Below are 21,556 nucleotides of genomic sequence, written 5' to 3' on the forward strand. Positions count from 1 at the left end.
CATTCAGGCTGAGGAGAGGCTTTTATCAGATGCTCAACCCTTTGTCATTTGGCTAAAGGGAGAAACGATCGGTTTCCCTTTGGTAATCACCAGAGAAACTCCTTTTTTCACAGTCGGTCTTCAAGAACTATGATCATGACCAGGATGGATACATTTCTCAGGAAGAGTTTGAGAAGATTGCTGCCAGTTTCCCCTTTTCCTTCTGTGTGATGGACAAAGACAGGTGAGGGTCTGTGTATGGAATATGAGGCTCTTGGTGCTAAGGGAGCAATCATCACATGAATGCCTGTCTGGTTTTGGTTCAGATCACAACAGACAATAAAAAACACATCTGTGTTAAATGTCTCAGAACTGAAAATTTCATAAACCTGCCAGTTTAGTCAACAAGAAATAAGAAAAACTTTAGTCTTCCTTCTGGCTACAGATTATGAGAAACAACTATTTATTAATACCTTGCCTATTTTTCTGAAGTTGATAGAAGCTCTCTTGGTTTTCTGTGTGAAATCAAAGGTATGGCACGTGGGTTCCAGTTATATGTCATGTACTGTCTAAAGGCAAACCGCAGCATAAGGTATTTCTTTCCCTATACGCAGTTTCCATTTCTTTTTTCAAGTCTTAAAATTTGCTAGGAAAACCTGCTTTGGCCAGATAACACCTCTGTAGAAGTGGATACTACCACGTCACCTCTTTATTACATGCTGTCCATGTATCGCTATTTAAGAGGGCTCATGGAAGTAATCCTCAGTCCTATGTGCTGTACTGCCATGCAAGGATAGAAACAAAAGTGAGGGGTGCCTGGCTGGCTCAGTCGGTGGAGCATGTGCAGCTCCTGACCTTGAGGTAGTGAGTTCGCGCTCCACGTGTGGTATAGAGATTGTTCAAATAAATCAACTTAAAAAAAAATTAAAAACAAAAAGCAAAACAAAAAAGGTGAGTTTCTAAGGCTAGAAGCCAGTCTCGCTACCTCAGACCCTACTCACACCTGGTCTGTCGCTCGCTGGCAGGGAAGGCCTCATCAGCAGAGAGGAGATAACGGCCTACTTCATGAGAGCCAGCTCCATCTACTCCAAGCTGGGCCTGGGCTTTCCTCACAACTTCCAAGAGACCACCTACCTGAAACCTACTTTCTGTGACAACTGTGCTGGATTTGTAAGTTGTTCCTAGAGTGCTTCAGGTCGAACTTGAAGAGGGGTATGAGATGGTATGAATGAGCTTTAGGCCAGGCACAGACCTCATAACCCTTATCCACTATGCCAGCTTAGAGCCTAAGCTCTAATAACCTTGTTATCAAATGGTTTGATGCATGGTTAACTTAAATTTAATGTTACCATTTCTTCCGGATATTGTTTTTACCTCTGGTGCATGAGGCTTGGGACAAATGGTAAGGAAATGTTATATTTGGGACATACTTTTTAAGTAATTACATTCAGATGCTGTTTCCAATGTTAGAAAAAAAAAATAGGAGACATCCCTGCTCTTCCCCCTTCAAAAGGAACTGCTGTTAAGAAGCCATGTAGCTCTGCCCCTCCCCTGTCCAACCTAATCCCTGACCACAGAATTCTGTATACTTGTTCTTTAGTTTGGAGTTCTGAGAAACCTGTTTATTCTTTGATTCATCTACTTCAAGCCTCAAGAAGGCCTAGACCATAGAGGTGCCTGGGTAGCTCAGGCTGTTAAGCGTTCGACTTAGGCTCAGGTCATGATCTTACAGTTTTTGAGTTTGAGCCCCTCATAGGGCTCGGTGCTGACAGCTCAGAGCCTGCTTCGGATTCTGTGTTTCCCTCTCTCTGCTCTTCCCCCACTCATGCTCAGTCTCTCTTTCCTTCCGAAATAAACATTAAAAAAAATTTAAAAAATGAAGGCCTAGGCCATAAGTCCACACTACTGAGCTTCTTCAGAGCATGAGACTGTGATCACAAAATCTTCGTGTTTGCAGTTTAAGGTCAGGAGGGTTAAGACAGGAGATAAACAAGGCTTTCCTTCCTTGAGGAAGAGAGCACAATGAGGGAAAATAAAGAACGGGTATCAATGTCTCACCTAATACCAGATTGATGAAAGATGTATAGTGTGCTCTAACTGTCTCCTATCTTGTCTCATAGCTCTGGGGAGTGATCAAACAAGGATACCGATGTAAAGGTAAGGCTCAGTTTTGTGGATTGTCGTGCTTTTTCTGGTCTTTGACGCTCTCCTAATAAAGCATTTTTTACCGATAGTAGTTGTCCATTGAGTCCACAACTTCTCAGTGCAGCTTACAGCCTCATCCCCAAACTGGCTTCCCTAGAGCACCCACTGAGAGTGACTGCCACCACAGAGAAGAGGAATGCCTGGGTGACCGGTTATAAAGCTTTCCCTTGCAAGGTCCTCTCTCTGTGTGGGTTGTTCTGGAAACAGAGATCACTGGTAGGAGAGGCTTTCATATGGCCATGAAAAGGTGGGTCCCTAAGGAAAGGCACTTTGGGAATGGAAGTGATTACCAAAGGGCCTTGCCAGTTTTCCTCTTATCAGTAGGAACCTCAGGGCCTAATTGTCCTTCCTTATGACTAGAAAAATTCAGGAGTGGACAGGAGACTTTTACTGCAAGGAAGAAAGAGTAAGACCTAAGAGCTGGGAGCCTTTAGGGGGTCTCCTTAAGGTAGGCAGTATATGCAGGATGACTAGGACATGACTTGTCTCCAAGACAGTGGATGCTGCTTGAGACTCATGATAAGGGCTACAGCAAGATGGTAAGATCCAGAGTTGACCAAATACGACTACTAGGTTCATTAGGAATAGCAGGTGTCCTAGCTCCAGACTAGGACAGGCATGTGTGACAAGACAGCCCTGCATGAGTGTGGTTTTGAGACTCTGGAAAAGAAAGCCAAAGCCTTCCTGACTAGGCTGTCTTGTCCACAGACTGCGGGATGAACTGCCACAAACAATGCAAAGATCTGGTTGTGTTTGAGTGCAAGAAGCGAGCCAAGAACCCAGCAGCAATAACCGAGAACAGTACCCCTGGAGGGCCAACATCCAGCCTTTGCTCACTGGGAGCCAAAGACCTGCTCCATGGTAAGGAGACACTGAGAACATTCCTCTTGGAAAGTGAAGTGGGAAGGGTAAAGTTTTCGGGGAGGAAAGATGACCTTTGTCCTTCCCATTCTTAATAGAAACCACCACAGACACCATTGTGGAAGACACATTTTCAGAGTTAAACATCATCTTTAGGGACCACAATTCTGTCACATAAAATACAAATTTTGATGGGAGAAAGGTGGCAGAGAGCAGCATGAAGGTCTGGGGCCTATTAAAGAAAAGTTAAAAGATGGAGATACAAAATATCATCATCCAAAACACTCCTCCAAAAAATACAGGGTTGTTACTTTAGGATAAATACAGTAATTTAAATATTCTGATACTTCTGTTAATTACAGTTTTGAGCTTTATTTGGGTAAAAATTTAGTGTTAAATTATGTCCTCTGGGGGAAAGTTAAACTAGGAACCTTATAAGGTTTCTACTATTAGAAATTTTTTTGTTGTCCAGAAGCCACGCTGGATTTGTACACTATCCAGGCTGGGTCCTGGGCAAGGGTGTTGGGTGGAAGAAGAAAACCAGAATGATTCCTCTCTCCTTTCCAACCAGTATCAAAGCTAGAACTTCCCTATGCTATTCCCACTATACAAATGGGTCCCAAAGAAAACTCCTACCTGCTCCTATAATAGGACCAAACCTTGAATGCTGAGAGCTCCCAAATCCCAGGGTCCACAGAAAATATTTATGGACTGGGACCCCTGGGTGGCTGTCAGTTAAGCATAGGATTCTTTATTTCAGCTCAGGTCACGAACTCACGGTTGGTGAGTTCGAGCCCCACATCACCTGGGCTATAAGAGTGGATCCTCCTCAGGATTGTCTCTCCTCTCTGCCCCTTCCCCCTCATTCACATATGCTCTGAAATAAAAAAAAATTTTTTTTTGAAATGTTTACTTTATTCATAGACCGTTTCTCTTGCACTGAGGCAGGGACTTGAGCTTACCTGCAGAAACAAATCTTCTGGGCAGCCTTTGTGCAAATAGAAAAAAAAATGCCTGTGGCTCTGGTAGCCTTTATCCCCTAAAGAGGGTGCCTGCAAATGAGTCCACTTTGGGCCTAGAATAACAAAGTTGTCAGTTGAGTCTGTTTTTCTGACTAGAGTACCAACATGCCACGTATCTTCCTACAGCACCTGAGGAGGGACCTTTCACATTCCCTAATGGGGAGGCTGTGGAACACAGTGAGGAAAGTAAAGATCGGACCATCATGCTCATGGGAGTGTCCTCACAGAAGATTTCTGTTCGGCTGAAGAGGACTGTCGCCCACAAGGCCACCCAGACGGAATCCCCGCCTTGGCTTGGCAGTGAGCGTCCCTGTGGTCCCTTTGTGCTCTCTTCCCCAAGGAAGACAGCCCAGGATACTCTGTATGTGCTTCCTAGTCCCACATCTCCTTGCCCCAGCCCAGTCTTGGTCAGAAAGCGGGCTTTTGTCAAGTGGGAGAATAAAGAATCCCTCATAAAATCAAAGGAGGATCTCCGTCATCTCAGACTGCCAACCTACCAAGAGCTGGAACAGGTACCTTCCTTTTCTTTTCTTTCAGACGCCGAGAGAAGTGGGGCTAACCCAGGGAAGAGCGCTGAAGACGCTGACCAGGTTGATTTCTCGTAGGATAGAGCCACAAAACAACAGAAAGGATTTCTTTCAAACCAGAAAGGTTTCTTTCAAACCAGTGGAGGCCCTGGCTCACATTACAGGAGTAGAACAAGACCGACAGGGCTCCCTGTATGCCAGAAAGGTACCATTTTAAAGTGGTGGTGCCAGGCCCAAAGTGTGTTCACAACAGCCTCCTTGAGAAAAACCAGTTTCTACTGGTCAGGTCTACTGTGCTGACACCACACTCTTTTTCTAGATGAAATTAAATCCTCCTCCCCTAGAGGTCTTTGTTAACCTACTCATCAGGATGTTTTGGGACTTTTACGGTTGCCTAAGCATCTCCCCCAAAAAAGCATGTAAGCCTTCCTCTTAATATAAATGAGCAAGGAAATACATCTTGTAATACCTTGATCTTGTAATACATTAGACAGTATCTGGCAGATACACAGCTGTATATAATATAATGTATAAACTGGTAACTGTTATAGTACCAGGAGCTTCCTTTTTTTGGTTAGGTTTAGGAGGTCCTAATTATAAGATGCACCACAGAGAAAAGGGCATAGTGCAAGAAGAGGATAAGGAAAAGGACAACAGGCAGTTGTTCAAACAAAAAGAAGATGTTAGTAATTGGCTGACAGGATTGAGTATTTGGAGTCCAGAGGTCATGTTGAGGGCTGGCTCAGGTTTCTACCAGTGATGGGTAACTAGGGATGCTTAGATCTAACATTATCACTCACTTTATTAAAGGTTTTCTTTTTTCCAAAACATCCAGGTTGGCCATGTGTTTTTGGAGGCCTATCAGTAAAAACCCCAAATCAACATCCAGTAGCTAGAATTCCTTAAATAATTCTATGTAGTGAAATTGCCCAAAAGGGCCTCAGAATTCCCTACCTTGTCCTCAGTGTTGTTCCTTCCCTGTCAAAGACTCCTAGAAAATGAAATACAGAAACATTTGAAGAAACAAGTTAGATAACATATGTGAAACTCTTGGTGCTTTGAACAAAGAACGTAATGTTAAGAGGAACAGATGAAAAAATACCAGGTTTTCTAGATGAAAGGTATTCTCTTGCTCAGAATGTTTTAAGACATGCTTTAACTTACACAAACCCCTTTCTCTTTAGGGGTAGAAACTGCCAAAAGCAGCTTACAAGAACTCTGGTCTTGGGGACAAAGACTTGTGATTCTAAGTCCCAGACATTTCTTAAACTAGCTGTTAAACTGCACCTTACTTGCTCTTGTGTAAAATACAAGGCCAAGAATCCATGCTCTCTACGAATTGCTGCAGATTGTGAATAATTAATGTTCTCGTCTGACACATTACCTAGCACATCGCTAGCTAATTTTTGTTGAGACACAACTCATTGTATGCAAATCACCCAGAAATTGCCCACACTTGTGGGGAGGGAGTCATCAATCTGATATAACAACACTGGATTCCAAGTCCGAAGACAAGAGACGTCATCATGGCAGCGGGAGTTGTACCTTTTCACTCGCCCCTTTATTTACAACAAACTGGTTATTCATAACCAAACAAAAAGTGACTGCGTTACGTACCCAGGAGACTTTTTTAAAAGGTGGACAGGACCTCAGAGGGGGCTTTGGATCCAAGGGAACTGGTGACCCTGCGTGCCCATCTTGCCATGATCAGGTGAGAGCACTACTGGAGAGTGCAAACCAGGGTGGACATGCAAGGAAGATAGAGAAGTGGAGGTCCTGCCAGCCAGGGGGGCGTTTGGAGGCGTCCTCCCTCACAGAGGACAGGGAAAGCACGAGTGGTGACTGACCAACCACCTGGCTGCACAGGCTACATTTGGAGGGACCCCTTTCTCTCCAACAGTGCTCAGATTTCTAAACAGGGACCTCCAGGACTAGGGGGAAAGAGAGGAAAGAGGCAGACGAGAATAACAACGGGCACTGAAGGAACGCATTCCCCGCTGCCTCCCTTGGGGTTTCAGCAGGTTTGCCCACGGACCTCCAGGAGCACCCCCACTGGAGGATCCCCTCTCATGCCACAGGCACCCCTCCAGCACTGTGTACACCAACTTTTTTAGCACACACTCCCAACTACACCACCAAAGTCAGCTCAGGTAAAAAGAAACCCAAAACTTGAGCTACAGCATGTGGCCACCTTAGGAAAAACAGAAAGGATTTAACTGCCTGTCTGTTGAACTGTAACAAAATCAACAAGAAAAGTGTGTGCTACTTCACATGTGATGGCAGAGGCACGTTTCATCGAATACTCTGAGAAATCACAGTATATTCCAGCAACCAAACTCAAAGGCGTGGAATATTGGGATCTTAACTGATCAAGAATTCAGAATAGTTGTTATGAAGAGATTCAACTCAGAAAACTAATTCAATAAACCAAAGAATAAAACTAATGAACAGAAGGAGTTAATTAGCACAAAGACTGAAATTTAAAAAACACCAGAGATTCCAGAGCTAAAGAATTCAATGAGATACAGAATGCAGTAGACTAGAAAGCTTAGGAAATCAGATCAAGAGCTAACAACTTAGAGGATAGGAATTTAGAAATGATTCAGAAGAGGCAAGAGAACTAAAAAGTGAAGAAACCCTGCAAAAGCTATCAGATATAATGAGAAAACTGTAACAGGGCTACCAGAAGGAAAAGGGAGAGAGAGCATATTTAGAGAAATAATAGCTGAGAATTTCTTCAACATGGAGAAGAAATTGGAGAACACAAGTCCAAGAAGCTAATGGACCACTCAATTAATGTACAAAGACCTTATTCAAGACATTATAAGCAACTGTCAGAAGTCAGTGATAAAGAATCTTAGAGACTGGAGAAAAAGGAGAAACCTACAAAGGAACCCCCATTAGCTGTCAGGTTTCTCAGCAGACACTTGAAGGCCATGAGAGAGTGGAATGACAAAGTAGTAAAAGATAAAAATTGCCCATCAAGAATACCTTTCAGTCAACTCACCTTTCAGATACAAAGGTAAAATGCTTTCTCAGACAAAATGTGAAGGAACTCACCACCATGAGACCTGCCTTGCAAGAAATGCTGAAAGTAGTTCTCCAAACTGAAATGAAAAGATGCTAATTAGTGACATAAAAGCAAATGAAAGTACATAAAATTCCACCAGTGATGAGAAATAAACAGAAAACTGTGACTATATTAGAATGGTGTATTCAACCTCTTAGAGTATAAAGGCCTCAGGAAAGGAGCATTAAAGGTAACTATAGCTACTATAATTTCTCAGTGAATTCACAGTAAAAAAAGATAAGTTGTGACATAAATATAAAAAGGAAGAAATAAAAAAGTAGAACCTTTATAGGTAAACAAAGGCAATAAAAAGGACCAAGGGGCACCTGGGTCAGTTGGTTAAGTGTCTGACTTCGGCTCAGGTCACAATCTCGTGGTTTGTGAGTTCAAGTCCTGAGTCAGGCTCTGTGCTAACAGCTCAGAGCCTGAAGCCTGCTTTCAATTCTATGTCTCCCTCTCTGCTTGCATGCTCTCTCTCTCTCAAAAATAAACACATATTGGGGTGCCTGGGTGGCTCAGTCGGTTAAGTGTCCGACCTCACCTCAGGTCACGATCTCACGCCTTTTGGGTTCAAGCCCCGCGTTGGGCTCTGTGCTCACAGCTCAGAGCCTGCTTCCAGTTCTGTGTCTCCCTCTCTTTGCCCCTCCCGCACTCACACTCTGTCTCTCAAAGTTAAAAAAAATTTTTAAGATAGAAAGGACCATTTTATTTATCATTTATACATAAGTCACATGGTAACCACAGAGCAAAAAAAGACCACCACAAAACATTAAAAAAAAAAAAGACTGCAAATCACCACGGAAAAATCACTTTACAAAGGTAGAGAGGAAGAGAAAATGGAGATATAAAACAACCAGAAGGCAAATATAATGGCAGTGGTAAGTCTTTACCTAAGAATAATCACTCTAAAATATAAATAGATTGGTTTCACCAATCAGAAGTCACAGAGTGGCTCAATGGTTAAAAAATAAGACCCAATTCTATGCTGCCTAAGGAAACTCATTTCAGCTCCAAACAGCTGAAAGTAAAGGAATGGAAGAGGATATTCCATGCAAACAGAAACCAAAACAAAGCGGGAATAGCCACACTTTTATCAAAGAAAATAGACTTCAAGTCAAAAATCATAACAAAGGTCGTCATATAATGATAAAAGGATACATCAACAAGATAACACAACAGTAATATGTACACACCCAATATTGGAACGCTAAAATACTAACAGATCTAAAGGGAGAAGTAGACAAAAATAGTGATAACATGGAGTTTCAATACCCCAATGTCAATGATAATTTTCTGTCTGGGTGACCTGTTTAACAAGGAAACGTTGGAATTGAACCAAATTCTTAAACAAATGGACTTAACATACAGAACATCTAACAGCAGAATACAGGTTCTTCTCAAGTGCACAAAGAACATTTTCTAGGACAGAATATTATGATAGGCACAAAACAAATCTCAGCAAATTTAAGGAGACTGAAATCAGACCATTTTTTTTCTGACCACATGGTCTGAAACTAGAAATCAACCAGAGGAAAGCTGGAAAATCTATAAATATTTAGAAACCAGACAACACATTTCTGAACAAATGAGTCAAGAAACCAAAAGGAAGTTTAAAAATTATGGAATGCAGCAAAAGCAACTCTGAGAGAGCTTTTACAGTTAAATGCATATATGAAGAAATTATTTCTCAAATACACAACCTAAAAGAATTAGAAAAAGAAAAAAAAGGACTAAATAAGCCCAAAATTAGCAGGAAGAAGAGTCCAGAAAAATAGAAAGGATCAACTAAACTAAAACCTGGTTCTTGAAAAAGATAAAATTGACAAATCCTTAGCCAAACTAAGGAGAAAAAAGAAGTCTCAAAATTAGAAATGCAAAAAGAGGAGCACCTGGGTGGCTCAGTCGGTTAAGCGTCCGACTCTTGATATCAGCTCAGGTTTTGAGATCAAGCCCAGTGTTGGGGCTCTCTTAAGATTCTCTCTCTCTCTCCCTCCCTGTGTGCTCTCTCTCTCAAAACAAACATACATACATACATTTTTAAAAATGTGAAAGGAGACACTGCAACTGTTACTACACAAATCGGACCATAAGAGACCATTATGAAAATTATAAGCCAACAAATTAGATAACCTAGAAATAAATTTCTAGAAACACACAACCTACCAAGACTGAATGAGGAAGAAATAAAAATCTAAACAGACCAATAAAGGGCAAAGAAATTATATCAGTAATCGAAACCTAGCCAACAGAGAAAGCCCCAAGATCAGACAGCTTCACCGGCAAATTCTACCAAATGTTCATCTCACAATCTTCCCAAAAAATGAGGAAGAAATGCTTCCAAACATATTCTAAGAGAACAGCATTACCCGATACCAGAGCCAGATTAGGACACAAGAAAACTACAGACCAGTATTGCTGATAAATACAGATGTAAACATTCTCAACAAAATATTATCAAACTAAATCCAAGAACATACAAAAAGGATTATACACCATGACCAAACTAGGATTTATCCACTGAATGCAAGTAGATAACATAGGCAAATCAATAAATGTAATGTATCACATTAGCAAAATGAAAGATAAAAATCACACGATCATCTCAGTAGAGGCAGAAAAGGCATTTGACAAAATACAGCAAACATCCTTTCATCATAAAACAAAACAAAACACCAAACTGGGTATAGAAGGAACATACCTCAACATAAGGGCCCAAAACGATAAACCCACAGCTAACATTACACTGAATGGGGAAAAAAGTTAAAGCTTTTCCACTAAGATCAGAAACAAGACACAAGGATGCCTACTCTCACCACTCTTATTCAACATATCACTGGAAATCTTAGAGCAGCTAGGCAAGACAAAAAAAATAGCATCCAAATCAGGGAAGAAGTAAAACTGTCAATATTTGCACATGAGTCTGTATATATAAAATCGCCAAAATAACCAAAATACTGTTTGAACTAATCAACAATTTTGGTATAGCTGCAGGCTACAAAGTCAACATATAGAAAACACATGCATTTCTACACACTAAGGATGAAACATCTGAAAAAGAAAACTGTCCTATTCACAGTAACACCAGAAGCAATGAAATATTTAGGAATAAATTTAACCGAGGAAGTGAAAATTCTGTACAATGAAAACAAGACTCTGCTGAAAGAAACTGAAGACACAAACAAATGGAAAGATATCCCATGTTCATGATCCGAAGAATTGTTAAAATGTCTACACTACACAAAGCCATCTACAGATTCAATGAAATCCCTATTAAAATACTAATGGCATTCTTCACAGAAATGGAAAAAAAAATCCTAAAATTTGTATGGAACCGCAAAAGAATAAAGGCAGAGGTATCATACTTCCTGATTTCAAACTATACTCAATGCTACAGCAATAAAATCAGTATGGTACTGACACAAAAACAGACACATAGACCAGTGGAACAGAGAGCCCAGAATTAAACCTTGCTTATACAGTGAGCTAATATTTGATAAGGGCGCCAAGAGCACCCAAGGGGGAAAAGGATAATCTCTTTAACAAATAGCGTTGGGAAAACTGGACAAGTACATGCAAGAGCAATGAAATCAGACCCCTATCTTAACACCACTCACAAAAATTAACTCAAAATGTATAAAAGACTTAAACATAAGACGTGATAACTATAAAACTCCTAAAAGAAAACATATGGAAGAAGCTCCTCAACACTGGTCTTGGCAATGACTTTTTTTTTTTTTTTGATGTAACACCAAAAGCAAATCAACAAATGAGACTACATCAAACTTAAAAGGTTTTGCAAAGCCAATGAATTAACCAAATAAAAAGGCAACATACAGAATAGGAGAAAATTTTTGCAAACCATAAACTGGTTAAAGGGCTGCTATCCAAATTATATAAAGGATGCCTACAACTCAGTAACAACAACACAGTCTGATTAAAAAATGAGAAGAACTAGGGGCACCTGGGTGGTTCAGTTGGTTAAGCATCTGACTTCAGCTCAGGTCATGATCTCACGGTTTGTGGGCGCAAGCCCCGCGTCAGGCTCTGTGCTGACAGCTAGAGCCTGGAGCCTGCTTTGGATTCTGTCTCTCTCTCTGCTCCTCTCTTGTTCACTCTCTCTCTCTCTCAAAAATAAACATTAAAAAAATTTTTTTTAATGAGAAGAACTAAAGACACACTTTTCTACAGAATACATACAAATGGCCAACAGGTGCATAAAAAGATGCTCACTATCACTCATCATCAAGGAAATGCAAAATCAAAACACATTGAGATACCAACTAACACCTGTTAGAATGTCTAGCATCAGGAAAACTAGAGAGCAAGTGCTTGCAAGGATGTGCTGAAAAGGGAGGAACCCTCATGCACTGCTGGTGAGAATGTAAATTACTACAGTCGCTATGGAACACAGTGTGAAGGTTCCTCAAATATTAAAAACAGAACCATCATATGATCCAGCAACTCTGCTTCTGGGTATTTATCTGAAGAACACAGAAACACTAACTCAAAAGATATCTGCACCCCACGTCCACTGCAGCATTATTTAACAATAACCAAGATATGGAAACAACCTAAGTGTCCATACCTCATCAATGAAGGGACAACACACACACACACACAGAGTATTAGCCACAAGAAAGGAATGTGCAACAACATGGACATTGAGCACATTATACTAAGTGAGGTAAGTCAGAGCCAGACAAGTTCTGTATGACATCACTTGTATATAGAATTCTAAAAAGCCGAACTTGGGGCGCCTGGGTGGCGCAGTCGGTTAAGCGTCTGACTTCAGCCAGGTCACGATCTCGCGGTCCATGAGTTTGAGCCCCGCGTCGGGCTCTGGGCTGATGGCTCAGAGCCTGGAGCCTGTTTCCGATTCTGTGTCTCCCTCTCTCTCTGCCCCTCCCCCATTCATGCTCTGTCTCTCTCTGTCCCAAAAATAAATAAACGTTGAAAAAAAAATTAAAAATAAAAATAAAATAAATAAAAATAAAAAGCCGAACTTATAAAAACAGAAAAAAATGGTGGTTATCAGGGGAAAAAGGGTGGAGAGTACAGATGTTGTTTAAGGGTACAAACTTACGAGTGGTAAATAAGCCCAAAAGATGTAATGCGTAGTATAATGAATGTAGACAATACTGTACTATAATGAAGCCTGCTGACACCAGATCTTAAATTATTCCAATTATTAAAAAAGGAAAACTAACATGAAAGGTGCTGATTATTGCTACAATGGCAGTGTTAAAATTTAACTATCAACTTACATGTTGTACATCTTAAATTTATACAATGTCATATGTCAAATATATTTCAATTAAAAAAAAAATGGAAATTAACCACCACAGAGAATTACATACCTAATTCCCATTTAGGGGGTAGGATAAATTCTTTATCAAAAGAGTCCATTAGTTTTCTATGATTTGGGAGGGAAATTAGAAAACCATCATATGACATAGTTCATTTCATTTAAATCACTGTTTTCATACCTCAGACTTGACCACAGACTCCCCGTTTCTGCCAAGTTTAGGTTTCCCACTATATAACATCCAAAGGTTTTATTATCCACCTATCGTCTGGGAATGATGTATTCTGCTTGCTACCCATTCGTATCTTTGATATGATAACAAAAACTAATTGCTGTTTGCACATGCTCATTTGGTATTTAACTTGTTATGTTCTATTCAGAGCAAAATAACTGCCTCGAAAATAGTTTTTAATTCTCAGCCACAGTGAATAGGAAATGCCAATCAAGTGTAGTACTCCCAATATTGGAACTGATTTGCTATTCATTGCTGCTTTATTAACATACATCTCCTTTTCCTTTAGGAAATAAATACCCTGAAAGCAGATAATGACGCTCTAAAGATCCAACTGAAATATGCACAGAAGAAAATAGAAACTCTCCAACTTGCAAGAAGCAATCATGTCTTAGCTCAGATGGAGCAGGGTGACTGTTCTTAGCCAAGAATCTCAAGGAGCACAATGTGTAGATGAGTATATCAGAGATCTCACTTAACTAAAATAAATAACAAACACCTGGTGTACCTTAGATCAACCAGCTCTTTTAAAAGGTCACTTTAAAAGAGAAAAGCAAGTTACTTTTTTTTTTTTTTTTCCTTTAACCTAGTAAGTGGAACTGTCTTCTCTTCCAGTCACTTGAATCAAAGGGGAGGAAAGCTGAAGAATGCAAAATTTTTGCCATTCACACCACAAACATCTGCCACCCCCCACCCCGGGACTAATACCTACAGCTTGATAAAAACATGGCTGTAGTTTTCTGACAAGGTAGCTTCTCCTATGTGGCCTGCCTAGCTACTTCCTCCTTAGAACTAAAATCCCTGGAAAATGAATCTGCTTCCTTCTGTGGGTTTTCTGGGAGCTGAGGGATTTACCCTGTTCCATCCAAAGCTTGCTTACAGTGGAAAAATACATTCCACAAACAGCTTTACTTCCTCTATATTCCAGCATTCTTTTCGAATCTGGTTCCCACTTCACTACCTCAGGTCTGATCAACTAGCCTTCTCCCACTCCTTCCTCACTAGGCTCATACTCACATGAGAATATCTACCTACAAATAAACATCTAGAGATGGAGCCACAGATCAGGGGGGAACATTATCCAATTACAGGTCAACTCATAGTTTTAGTCACACAGTCATAAGTAGCCAAACTAAACACCTAGAAACATGGCAAATACCACTTCAGACATGACTGGCCAGGTAGCTAAAATAAACATACTATAAACATGATGTCTGTCCTCACAGATGTACATTGGATAGAATTAGGAACTTCAGGCTTTTTGAAAAAGAGTCTGTTAAACTTTTCATGTGCCATCTTTTTTTTTTTTTTTTTTTTTGGAAGTTAACTATTTTGAACTGAATTTGTGCTTATACGGTCTTAATACTATTTAGAAATAAGCTAATTGGATCAGAGGCTTCAATAACAGCCCAGAGTGTATATTTGTATATTATGTATATACAATATCAAGCATGCATGTGGCTTGGAATTTTGTCTCCTCCTTCATAAAATGTGGAATTAAACAACTTTTAGTCATTTACACAAATCCACAAATTTAAAGTTGTTTGTTACAAGATAAATAGCTCACCACATAAATTGTATTGTTGAGCAAAATCACAAGAATCCGATGAGCTTTCTAGTAATGAAGGTTAATGATAAATGGGCTTGTTTAGTTGGGCAACTGTTTATAAACTCCTTTATCAGATTCTTGATTTCTCTAAAAAGTTCAAATTATCATTCTTTTTGAGGGGAACTTACCTTCCATGTTGGAAAGCTTGGTACCAAGCAGACTTGAAATTCATACAAGTTGACCAACAGCCAAGAACTTAATCTCAACAATTTAAAGTTCCAAACCTAAAGCCAACAACACCAAATCTTAATCAGAATATGAAGAACATATACAGTATAGCTTCCTTGGAGGATTCAGACTATTTAAGAAGTTTCCTTGATGAAAGACCAGTTCCCATTTGCATACCTCCTTTCTCTGAGCATTAGTGACAAAGCTAGTGAGTAGCTTTCAGTTAGTGTTTCAAAGAATTACTTTACACACAAATTTACCCTTTCCTAAATCCAAACTCAGAAATCCCCCCAGAAGGCTGCTTAAGTCCATCACCTGGTATCTAACTTAAGAAGCACTTTGCTACTTACCTTATATGGAACAAATTTATGATAATCTTTAAAATTCATACTCTTCACTGTTCTTTTCCTCTGATAAAGACCAAAGGTGATACAGCTCAATTTCTTTATATAGTTATCTAACACAAATTTTTTTTCATTCTCCTTACCCTCCAAAATACAGACCCTAGGTTAGTTTCTGTGTAATCTGTAATCCTAGAACTCCAAAGGTCAGAACTCTGTTAATCAGTCAAATGTATATGGCCAGAGGTCTCAAACATTCCAGAATTTATCACTGAAATGGGTAAGAAGCAGTTTTATCACAAGTTTTTGCAGTCCAGCAAGGGCCAAAGAAGAACAGCATGTAAATTAGTATTATTTGCACTGAGTTACATGGGATTAGTGGACTATAGAAATAATCTGGAAAAAATTTTGGTCAAGCCTAGGATACAAATTTTTGTCTTGTACGGACTTGAAATAAGTTTGAGCATATATTTATCTGTCAAAATAAGGACAAATCTTGTTCTGTCAACAACAACATTACTTTTCATTTTCTTTGGTAATTGACTTGCCTTTTTACTGACCACTTGTGAATTTCTGTCTAAGGATGTACAATGTAAAAGAACTGCAAGGAAAAAACAAATGTACAGATTGTAAAGGTTTTTTTTTTAATATCTAATGTAAGTTTTCTTTATGTAATATTTATATGATAAAAGATATTAGGATCTCTACCACATAGCTGTCTTGTGTTTCTTCTAGTTCATGAATATATAGACGCTTCTCTTGAATTTTTACTATAATCCACAGCTGACACCACTTGCTTATTAACCAAACTGAGTTTTCCTGGAAGGAAAAGCAAAGCAACTAATTATTCAGTAGAAGTCTTATCTAAATCGTTTCAGAACATGCAGAAATAACAGTTCAAAAATATTCGACCTTTTCCCATCTTACTGCATCAGGACTCACAGTGGTCCCAAAATATTGCCTATGAATATTTCACAATGAAGGAGACAAATTTGAGCTTGCCATTTCTCTGTGGCTTTTGTCTTTAATCCCACAGTTCTAAGAAAACTAGCAAGTAAAGGAGAACTTTGAAGTTGTGCGTGAAACTGGTAGAGAGGGTGGTTCAGTCCAGGGTAGACCACCCACAGCGATTCGTTTGTGTTCATGATTACTTAGAGTGATTAAGAGATAGCCGTAGCTTTCCCTTAATCCTCAGCCAACTTTTGTTTAACCAGACCAATAAAGAGTGGGAGTAAATTCCAATCACTCAAATTCTGAGGAATGCATTCTGGTACATTTGGATGTGGGTGTATCTATCATTTTGGCAATTCGTAACACTTCAAGTCACATTGACAACCTGACTCTGAAGAAGAGATTAAACTGCCTCCTCTCTTTCCTCTCTTCCATCCCCAGTTCCCATCCCAAATTTCTCCACCCTGTGCTCCTTATAAGGAGTTCTCATTGCTCAGAACATTCTCTGGTCACAAATTTTTTTTGGGTTACCTACCTTCTTTTGACACAAAGGTAATTAAGTGTACTTGGTTTAAAATGTGTTTTTCTGCTTAGAGAGGCAAGGTTTCCCTGATCTACAGAACATAAGGGAATAGGTTCAAAAAAAATACCCGATCCCTTCTTTCGCTGAGAGCTCACGTCTACAATGGATGGGAACACGAATTCTTTATATAGTCCAGATAAGAGATTATTTTTTTTTAATGTTTATTTTTTAGAGAGAGAAAGAGACAGAGTGTGAGCAGGGGAGGGGCAGAGAGGGAGGGAGACACAGAATCCGAATCAGGCTCCAGCCTTTGAGCGGTCAGCACAGAGCCCGACACAGGGCTCAAACCCACAACATGAGATCATCATCTGAGCAGAAGTTGGATGCTTAACTGACTGAGCTACCCAGGTGTTTCCCCACCCCCCCCCCCCACCTTTTCTTTAATGTTTAAGAGATTAGTTACTTCTTTAATGCAGAGTCTCTCAGTAAGGTCTTATCTACATGGGCTATTTGATACCAAAGGCTAGACTAAGGTAGGGGGTGGGAGGGGAGGATAAATGAGATAATAGGAAAAATGAAATTAGAAGAGTAGGCACATCAAAAGGCATTAGATTGCAGAAAGCAGTCATGTACCATTCATCCTACTCTATGCATTGCCCTCAATTTAGAAAACATTTTTACATTATGGCTCTTCACATCAAAGCCCCAAATTGCCTATTGCTGGCCTAGATATTGCACAGGACACTCTTCTACAAATGAAATTTTTACTGAAAAAAGGTATCATGAAAATCCTACCTTCCAGGGGAGAGTAAGATATTAGGGTCTAGATCACCCTGGTTTTCACTCAAGTGACATTTATAGGAATGTATAAACACCAGTGGTCCCAGCTCCAATACAATTCCAGGAAGTGATAAACTTGCATAACACTTACAGTGAGTACAGTGGATAACCCAACAGCACCCCTATGAAAGTACACAGAGGTGTTACAGAAATGGATAAATTAATGTTTCTGCAATTATTTGCCATAAACCTCTAGCGATAAAAGAAGTTAAAGTAGTTGAAAACCCGTTCTTTATCAGCAACTATAGTCCAGTAGTCTTTTGATTATATATTTTTAAAAATTATTTATTTTTCAGAGTTCATAGCTATTGAAAAAAGTTTTTTCTTAATTATGGAAAGCCTTTTTTTCCAACTATCACAAATGAAATTAAGTATATTCATTAAATATAAACACATTTTAAAAATCTATTTTACAAATAACCTAAAGTTTATGTTTTCCTATCCTGAACAAATTTCTTTGAAGAGTTAGCTTGAAAAATACATGGCAAAGACTGCAGTATATTTACCCTTAAAGTTTTAACATTATTTTAGATTTCACTACAGGGTTTACTGGAAGCAAAACAACAACGAAACTGCCAAATGCCAAATACCATGTGTCCACTGGTACTCCACTTTCTATCTGTTGAGTTTGTTAGATCAGAGGAAGTTGTTATGCACAGGTGTTAACCAGGCGCCCACACCAGGACATTTTATAGTGGGCATGAAAAAACGTGTGTGACTATCTTATCTAGCTCTCTTTACTAAAAGAATAATGCAGTACTGAGCCCACTTCTTAAACCATTTACAACAGCCCTCAACAAATCACACTATACTTAGGTCTTTATGAAACAGTTTGAGAAGAGATCAAGTGTCACAATCCCCATCTGACAGATGAGGACAAATCAGTCCTTGAGAGCTGTGGTCGGTTCACCTCACAGCGCCCCTGGGCTAGTGCCATGATTCAAATTCACAACTCCTCATCTCCAAACCTTTACCTGTTCCAACCACCAGACCACATGTAACCATTCACTAAGCCGGTTTCCCAAATCTAGCTGTGAATCAGAATTTCTAAGGGATGCCTTGAATCCTGCCTCTGATGGACTGAAATAGGAAATAACTGCCCTAATCCTGAGCAGTGCAGCTCAGCCTGCCTTTTAATATTCAAACGCCTAAAGCGATGGCATAAGTGATGAAGAGACCAATTTATACGAGTGTTTTCTACATCGTAATGTAAAATTACTTGTCTTAATCCCTTCAGAATAAATTCTGACTTCAGTCTTTAACTTTGCTTTGTCAAAGAAAATCACAGGTTTCAAATCCTCTTGGAAAATAAATCAAATATGCATTGCAAAAAGTAGATGTGAGCTTCAATTAATGGAACTTTAACAGAAGCCTGGCGAGAAATTGTTTCCTAAACAAGAGCAAACAGGTCATGACAACTACCTATTGAACACAACAATCAGATAAGTCCCTTTCCCTATTTCATAAAGAATAATTAACAAATACAAACACAGCCACAGGAATACAGATGAGGCAATAGTCTATATTCCTTTCCATTACAAGTGGGGTAATTTATGTGTTTCAAACCTGAATAAAATACGGGTAACAATCTAAATTCAATCATGACAATAAAATACTTTCCATTTTCCAAGTTTGATGGTAATAAATATTTACATTTTTAAAAATAATTTTTGTTCATTTTTTTTTTAAAAAGACATGCTCAGGGGTACACAGAATATGGAAAAATCATCACTTTGTCTAAGAGATCAAATGGTAGTATAAAAACAATGCTCTTACATATTAACCCAATTTAAGAATGATAACAAGGAAGCTAACATGGTGTTTACTTGAAAGCTGACATTCAAGTATGTTACTTAGAACACTACACCTAATGTCCCTACCAAGAAGTAAGCACTGCTATCTAATTTTGGTGGTTTTTAATACCTTCTATATCCACCACCACCTCCCCCATACGGATCTCCATAACCTCGTCCCCCATAGCCCCCTCCTCTTCCACCATAGCCTCCTCCTCTTCCACCATAATCTCCCCTCCCGCCATAATCTCCCCTGCCTTGGAAACCTCCTCCTCTACCGCCCCCTCCCCCACTTCCACCCCACCCTCCTCCGCCACCTCCTCCTCCTCCCCCACCACCTCCCCAACCTCCTCCACCTCCCCAGCCACCTCTTCCACCCCCACCACCTCCTCGACCACCCCCACCACCCCCACCACCCCAACCACCCCTTCCGCCGCCTTCTTGTCTCTTTTGCCAAGGGGGCATTTCCGGGGGCGGCGGTTCAATTTCATTTGGCCTTCCTCCTCTGTCAGGCACCCTTCCCATCAGCACCTGTGTGAAGAAACATGGTCTTTCAGTTTCTAATATTTTAGAAGTTACAATTTAGATAAAGGATTTAAGTGGTACTGAACTTACTCTTCTCATAAAGAAACAGAAGCCAAACATTTAAGGACGTGGAAGTATCAGACATGCAGTACAGATTAATACTGAAAATATAAATGTGATATGTGAAAAATTCCTCACAACATGGTATTATTTTTAAATAATCTGGGGAATATTTCAGAAACTTAAGAGCTTTGTTAATTTCTCCTTATTTAAATTTGCTTACCAAAAAAAAAAAAATTTTTTTTTTTTTTTTTGAGAGTGAGCCCATGCATGTGCATGCATGAGCAGGGGAGGGGCAAAGGGAGAGGGAGAGAGAATCTTAAGCAGACTCCCTGCCCAGTGTGGAGCCTGATGTGGGGCTCAATCTCACAAGCATTAGATCATAACCTGAGCTGAAATCAGGAGTCACTTAACTGACTGAGCTACCCAGGCACCCTGTTTACCAATTTCTGTAACAAATGTAGTACCCACCACACTAAAATATTTTAAGCAGAACACTTTCAATATACGTAAACTATTCACCCTATTAATTAACTTCCTATCTATACAACAACTCTGGACTTTCCACTGCCATTCATTTGGTCATGGGTTATCCAATAAAAGACTATATTCTAAGCACATTTTATTTTAACAAAGTATGAAGTATATATGGTGACATGTGGGTTTAATGAGACGTCAGAGAGGAATATAATGACTATTATCCAAGGTATTATTCCAGAGATAAAAGGATTCTCAATGAGCTATTCCCTTCTTTGAAACTTAACCTCACAAACTTTCAATGATGATACTAGTTACTATATTATTATACAGAAAATAAAGACTTAACTAGGCTTTCTTAACCATGCTCGATAATACTTTGAAGGATAAGTCAGGGAAGAGTTTGGTTTAAGTCCCCAGCCTTCTGTATAAAGGAGCTACTTGATATGCCCATAAAGAAAAACAGACAGTGGTGAGGAAGGAAGCTAGGAAACTAGCTTCATGCTAGTTTCTTTCAGGAAAGAAGGTAAAACAGTAAATGCCTCAACCAAAATGACCTATAAATCAACTGGGTTCTACTTCCATTGATCCTCTAATCAAAACCATGTTTTAGTAATTTATGTCATAAACAAAAAACAAAAAGTACAACATCCTTACTATGGGCCAAAGTTTGAAGAATGCAAACACTCTTTTAAAGTCACCAATAATGTCCCAATCATCAATGAAAAAGAGCTTTTCTTGGTTGTTATTCTCATTGGTCTCACCATCAAACATGCTACGTGGATGGCTATATGGGGACAGTGTTGCAAGAACTGGTAAGACTGCCTTCAAATAATTAGACTACAAACTTGGAAAAGAGATGGACAATGTCACTTAAGAAGTAGAACTCTTAATCTGGCAAGACTAGATCATTGCCTGATAGAAGATACTAAGTAACATTTTTTTTTTTAATTTTTTTTCAACGTTTTTTATTTATTTTTGGGACAGAGAGAGACAGAGCATGAACAGGGGAGGGGCAGAGAGAGAGGGAGACACAGAATCGGAAACAGGCTCCAGGCTCCGAGCCAT

General features: G+C 39.5%; 2 protein-coding genes across 2 annotated transcripts in view; one reads left to right on the forward strand and one right to left on the reverse strand.

The window, feature by feature from the left end:
* Nucleotides 1-16,031, forward strand: part of RASGRP1 (RAS guanyl releasing protein 1) — an 80,265-nt gene extending 64,234 nt beyond the window's left edge. Inside the window, exons 12-17 of the mRNA XM_043555687.1 lie at nt 114-223; nt 1,005-1,149; nt 2,100-2,136; nt 2,893-3,045; nt 4,194-4,579; nt 13,491-16,031. Of these exons, the coding sequence (XP_043411622.1) occupies nt 114-223; nt 1,005-1,149; nt 2,100-2,136; nt 2,893-3,045; nt 4,194-4,579; nt 13,491-13,625 (966 nt within the window). The 3' untranslated portion in view covers nt 13,626-16,031. The remainder of the gene's footprint in view (nt 1-113; nt 224-1,004; nt 1,150-2,099; nt 2,137-2,892; nt 3,046-4,193; nt 4,580-13,490) is intronic.
* Nucleotides 16,032-19,135: 3,104 nt separating this feature from the next.
* FAM98B (family with sequence similarity 98 member B) overlaps nt 19,136-21,556 on the reverse strand; it is a 36,843-nt gene continuing 34,422 nt past the window's right edge. Inside the window, exon 8 of the mRNA XM_043555688.1 lies at nt 19,136-19,957. Within this exon, the coding sequence (XP_043411623.1) occupies nt 19,550-19,957 (408 nt within the window). The 3' untranslated portion in view covers nt 19,136-19,549. The remainder of the gene's footprint in view (nt 19,958-21,556) is intronic.

This window comes from Prionailurus bengalensis, chromosome B3, assembly GCF_016509475.1.
Source record: "Prionailurus bengalensis isolate Pbe53 chromosome B3, Fcat_Pben_1.1_paternal_pri, whole genome shotgun sequence".
Taxonomy (NCBI): Eukaryota; Metazoa; Chordata; class Mammalia; order Carnivora; family Felidae; genus Prionailurus; species Prionailurus bengalensis.